The sequence below is a fragment of the Nelusetta ayraudi genome, unplaced genomic scaffold, assembly GCF_046127955.1.
Source record: "Nelusetta ayraudi isolate G7.1 ecotype Tasmania unplaced genomic scaffold, CSIRO-AGI_Nayr_v1 ptg000050l, whole genome shotgun sequence".
Taxonomy (NCBI): Eukaryota; Metazoa; Chordata; class Actinopteri; order Tetraodontiformes; family Monacanthidae; genus Nelusetta; species Nelusetta ayraudi.
In genome coordinates this window covers 8,151,113-8,157,113 of record NW_027466100.1, presented here as the reverse complement: position 1 = coordinate 8,157,113, position 6,001 = coordinate 8,151,113, and the positions used below count along the sequence as shown (strand labels likewise).

The following is a 6,001-nucleotide window of genomic DNA, read 5'->3' as shown; positions in this document are numbered from 1 at the left end:
CCACAGGTCACATGGCAGATCTTTCTCAACATGGCAACCCCAGTGTGTATTTCGGGAGTTTTCAGCAAGTTGGACTCTCGGAACTTGATTCTCTTGTCTCCTCTGCTAAGTCGACCACCAGTCTTCTGGACCCAATTCCAACCAGGCTTCTCAAGGAGGTTTCCCCATTGCTTCATTGTGTCATTCTTAGAATTATTAATCACTCTCTATCAACAGGTTTTGTCCCTCATGCTTTCAAGGTGGCTGTAATCAAGCCTCTGATCAAAAAACCCAATTTGGACTCGAGTGTGCTTTCAAATTATAGGCCAATCTCGAACCTTCCGTTTCTCTCCAAGATCTTAGAAAAAGTTGTTGCTAGGCAGCTTGTGGACTTCTTGAACGACAACAATCTACTTGAGGCTTTTCAGTCTGGCTTCAGAGTTGGTCACAGCACTGAAACTGCATTGCTTAAGGTAAGTAATGACCTCTTGTGTGCATCTGACAAAGGTCTTCTCTCTGTTCTGGTCCTCCTAGATCTCAGTGCAGCATTTGATACAGTTGACCACAGCATTCTTCTTAGGAGATTAGAAGATACTATCGGCATCAAGGATCGCGCCTTGGACTGGTTTGGATCTTACTTGTCTGACCGTTTTCAGTTTGTTCATGTTCATAATCATTCGTCAGAACGTAGGAGGGTTAGTCATGGTGTCCCGCAAGGATCTGTACTTGGGCCACTCCTCTTCAACATCTACATGTCACCTCTTGGTGACATCATCAGAAAGCATAGCATCAGTTTCCATTCTTACGCAGATGACACACAGTTGTACTTTTCTTTTAAGGCAAACGAGGCTCATCAGTTGGCCAAATTGGAATCTTGTCTTCGTGATGTCAGAACTTGGATGACACAGAATTTCCTGTTGCTTAATTCCGACAAAACTGAGGTCATTATATTTGGATCGCGAGAGAGTAGGGACAGAGTTTTTGATGGACAAAGTGGTCTATTTGGTACTACACCCAGTTCTACCGTGCGGAACCTAGGAGTCACATTTGATCAGGACCTGACCTTTAATTCTCATATACAGAATGTAGAGAGGTCAGCTTTCTTCCACTTAAGAAACATTGCCAAAATTCGAAGTTTTTTGTCCTTCAAAGATGCGGAAAAAATAATCCATGCTTTTGTTACGTCTAGGCTAGATTACTGTAACTCGGTACTAGCAGGATGCCCAAATTCATCCCTTAGGACATTACAGTTAATCCAAAACTCCGCGGCACGATTGTTAACCGGAACTAGAAGGAGGCAGCATATTACTCCAATTTTAGCTTCCTTGCATTGGCTGCCTGTCAAATTTAGAATTGAATTTAAGATTCTAGTTTTAACTTACAAAGCTCTTCATTCTCAGGCTCCTTCTTATATTAGGGAACTCATTGAACTTTATCATCCTCCAAGAGCCCTTCGCTCTGAGGATTCAGGTCTTTTAGTTATCCCAAAAATTTCTAGAGTTAGATCAGGAGGTAGGTGTTTCAGTTTCCTGGCACCTCTATTTTGGAACCATCTTCCAGCCTCGGTGAGGGGGGCAGACACAGTTAGTTTATTTAGGAGTAGACTTAAGACTTTCCTTTTTCTTAAAGCTTATAGTTAGACTCCATCCACTGTCAGTTAAGCTGCTGTAGGCTTACGCCGTGGAGGGAGATCTTTCGCTCCCGTTACAGGGATCGTTGCTCTGTGCAGGCGGAACCTTTATCACTCTCCTCACCCAATCAATCTTTTACTCTATCCAATCTTTTACTCTATCCACTCTGTCCAAGCTCTCATTATGCTTTGTACAGTATGCTCGATATGCATGATACTGCCGCAGTCTCTGTGTCCCCGGCAGGTGATGACCACTGCGCCAGGAGCTGGATTGTGCTGTCCTGGGGGTCTTGCTGTCATCGCTTCATCCCACCACCACGCTTAGGACCTGGACTTGTCCTATCGGCAGATTGTCCATCGAGCTAGGCTCTTGCCTTCCAAAGCATGGACACTTACACTGCACATGGACAGCAGCCTTGAATTATTTCCTATTCTTTGTGTTTATATCCGTTTTGCCTGGTTGGTGTATCTGTTTTTCACTCTGTCCTGTCTGCCACCCTGGCTCACTCTGCTCCTTTCTCTCTTTCTCTGTCTCTCCTCTATCTTTCTACTTCACCCCAACTACTCATAGGCAGATGATCGCCCTCTGGAGTCTGGTTCTGCCCTAGGTTTCTTCCCACAGGGGAGTTTTTCCCAGCCACTGTCGCATCTTGCTTGCTCCGGGGGCCCGGTTGGTTCTCTCTGATTGTATAAAGCGCTTTGAGACGCCTTTGGCTGTGATTTAGCGCTGTACAAATAAAAGTTTATTATTGTTTATTATTATTATCCTTGGTACTGACTTGCATGTCTCCATTCCCCCCTGGATGACAGTTCATCTTTATCCACCACTACATCACCCAACATCAGATTTCTTTTTGGCGTGGTCTCAATGTCAACACAGAGTGTGTTGGACTGATACTGAGATGTGATGATGATGAACTGATCAATAATTTCCTGCTGAAATGAGAGAGTCAACAGTTGGCTCAAGATGTGATGGTGAGTGAATGATAGTGAGTCACTCTATATAGAAACATATATACACTTGATGATTTCCTCAGTGTGTCAGGACATTGACAGCAGTCTGTCACTGAAGCTGCTCCTCTGCCTCGAGATGGCGCTGTGCAGTGGATGATGTGGATTGTCTATGATGGACTACCCGGCTCTGCAGCCTCGGTACGGCTTCCTCACGTTGCCAGGTAAGCATGGAACCACACCAATGCAGGACTTTGCAAGACAGTGTACAAAGTGACTTGTATATTTACAAGTTATACTAGCAGTGCTTGAACTGGACCGCAACGTATCAGTATCACAGAATCACAACGTATCAGAATCACATGCAACAGTCGCCTTCCAAAGCATGGACAATTACAGCCTACGTGGACAGCAGCCTTGAATTATTTCCTATTCTTTGTGTCTATATCCATTTTGTGAATGCCTGGTTGGTGTATCTGTTTTTCACTCTGTCCTGTCTGCCACCCTGGCTCACTCTGCTTCTTTCTATTTTTCTCTGTCTCTCCTCTATTATTGTATTTCACCCCAACTACTCATAGGCAGATGATGGCCCTCTGGAGTCTGGTTCTGCCCTAGGTTTCTTCCCACAGGGGAGTTTTTCCCAGCCACTGTCGCATCTTGCTTGCTCCGGGGGCCCGGTTGATTCTCTCTGATTGTATAAAGCGCTTTGAGACGCCTTTGGTTGTGATTTAGCGCTGTACAAATAAAGTTTTATTATAATTTATTATTAATTAACGTCACGCATGGAGACTTGCAAACCTTTATCTTTGGAGTCTTTCTCTTCTTCTTCTCTTTCTGAACGGGACACCTGGTGGTTCTATTGGCCTTTTGTCCATGATGCACCATTGACTTCTGTCCGTCAAACAGCCAGATTCCAGACTGACGTGATGTCAATAAATTCACTTAGATACACTCACAGTCCTGGTGTTTTCTTTTGTTTGTTTTTTTTTGCCTTTTTTTACATTTTCACATAACCCAATAAATTGCATGTAGCTATAAGGGATCAATATTAATTTTATGAATGAAAAACAATTTATCAGGAAGCAGCAGTTTGTATTGTGAGTCACCTTATCTGTTCCAGATGAAACATGTTCTATCTGATTCATTTATTTATGATCATACTGTAAACCAGAAATAAAATCTCATAAAAACAAATTTTCACCCCAAAATAAAGGTATGATATCAACGACACAACCGTCACAATGCTGTCAGACTTTGACAAATTCATCTTTGTGCTTCACTTGAGAAACCAGGTTGAGTTGGATGGAGAACTCTGAAGTGAGAGCAGATCAGTGTGTTGTTGATGTGTGAAACCTTCATGCTGAGATGTTCCAGCCGTGGATGATGAGAGCAGAACCAGTGGTTGTGTTACTGCTGCCTTCACTGACCAGCTGCTCCAAGTCCTGCTTTTTCCACTGAGGATTCAGCTCCACCAGTGGCTTCTGGGAAGTCTCTCCCAGTAACCACAGCAGCTTGTAGGGAGAAGCAGTCCGCCAGCCACCAGGCTCCACTGGGGTCAAAGGCCGTGATACGCCCACAGAAACTGTGTGTGTGCATGCAGCTTCCAGTTTAGCTCCACTTGTTGTAGTTCTGCCAGCCACCACCAGATGGAGCTCTACTCTTCACTCTCCTCCTCATCCTCCCTCAAGGTGACCACCAGCTGTAGAGAGAAGAAGAGACAGCAGGAGTCAGGACTCACGGTCCTTGAACGCATCATCACAGAGACTGTGACTGTTGATGGAGATGATGGAGTGACTGGTGAGAAGAACCAGACTCTCAGTCACATGTCAAGTGCAGAACTTATGAAGGTCATGTGACCATGGAGTGTTGGACTGATACTGAGGCCTGATGAAGATGAACTGATCAATAATTCAGTGGTGAACTGAGAGAAGAAGCAGTTTGGCAGCAGATGTTGGATGAATGAGGAGCAGCTGGACGTCACCATCCTCCTCTCACACTGTGACTGGGAACACTGGACCTCTGCTGTGGGATCAACTGGCTTTGGTGCTGGAACCATTATCCACTGGTTCCAAACCAGTACTGACCTCACACTCTCCAGTTGATAGTCTCTGCTTTGGACAAGATCCATCAGTGGCTTCGCTGATAAATCCTGCAGCTGGTGGTTCCTCCTCAGGTCCAGCTCTCTGAGGTGGGAGGGGTTGGACTTCAGAACTGAGAGCAGCCAATCACAGCTGAGCTCTGACAAACTGCAGCTCCACAACCTGAATAGAGAATACATGATGGAGAGTTTATAATGATGGACAGTTTTCCCAGGGTGTCATCACTCTGACAATCAAAGTGAAATGTCGACTTCAGAGTCTGACACTACAGAATAGAATGGGAGAGGGAGGGCGAGCAAACGAGTGCTGCACTGCGGAGTCCATTACTGGCTCTTGATGATTTTGCTGTCTGGGCCCCCTTGCACCAAAGTAGGATTGCGTCATCCAAGATGAGTCACTAAGCCTTCAGCGTTCAACCAATCCACAACACGTGTGTCCAGGCTTCATGGGTTGCACTAAAAGCCATCCAGGATGAGAAGAAACGGATTCATCAAGCCAGGTGAAAGCTATCCTGGATCAGTGCGTGCACGAGACTTCCTTCCATAGACCCCCGTTATGGAGCTGGGATTGACGGGATTGGCCATCTTTGACCTCCTCATAAGCCTCCATGAGGATTTGCGCCTGGGACGGGGATTCAGACTCTCTAACTTTCAAAGCTCAATAAAATGTGGGCCGGCGCAGACGGCCTGGGCGGGCTTGGAAGCCCAGACTCCCAGGTCATAGTCATGCGCACCAAGCATTCAGCCAAAGGGATCTTCCCTTGGCCAAGCAGCCAGGGCGCATGATCAATTGAAGGCATAGTGACAGGACCGTCCACTGTCACAACAACAACCTCATGTTACTCTTTGATGTATCTTCATGTTTCTATGGGATGTGTATTTTTATATAGGATGCATGGCAAAGTGGAAGTCATGTTAGAAATGATCCAATGATTGCAACATGATCTCAACTCATTTCTCTATCATGATTGAAATGAAATGATTCCAAAGCTTGAAATAATGACAGTGGCTGGAGGTGAATGTGATAACAATGTGCAGTGTTCAGTGGAAGAACCATTGCTTTCCACTGGTGGTGACTGTTGACTGAGACAAGGATGAAATAGATCCTGGAACTCAGCCTGGTCTGGAGCAGCTCACTCCACACAATAAATCTCCATGGTAACTTCTAGAAGAACATATCTCACCTCCACCTATCCCACTGTTTTGCAACCAGATCACACATCAATTGATCCAAGATAACCAAGATATCCTGGCTTAATCCCTCATCTTAGTTTCCTCCAACAGGGCCCAGTCAAGTGAAAATCATGACAACAATAACAAGAGTGATAGACGTTGTCGAGTGA

The 6,001-nt window shown here is 45.3% G+C and overlaps 1 protein-coding gene across 1 annotated transcript in view; it reads right to left on the bottom strand.

Annotated features, from left to right (window-relative positions):
- Positions 1-3,530: 3,530 nt before the first annotated feature.
- Positions 3,531-6,001, bottom strand: part of LOC142895699 (NACHT, LRR and PYD domains-containing protein 14-like) — a 111,160-nt gene continuing 108,689 nt past the window's right edge. Inside the window, exons 4-5 of the mRNA XM_076036917.1 lie at positions 4,645-4,821; positions 3,531-4,259 (exon numbers count right to left, since the gene is read on the bottom strand). Coding sequence (XP_075893032.1) covers positions 4,244-4,259; positions 4,645-4,821 — 193 coding nt within the window. The 3' untranslated portion in view covers positions 3,531-4,243. The remainder of the gene's footprint in view (positions 4,260-4,644; positions 4,822-6,001) is intronic.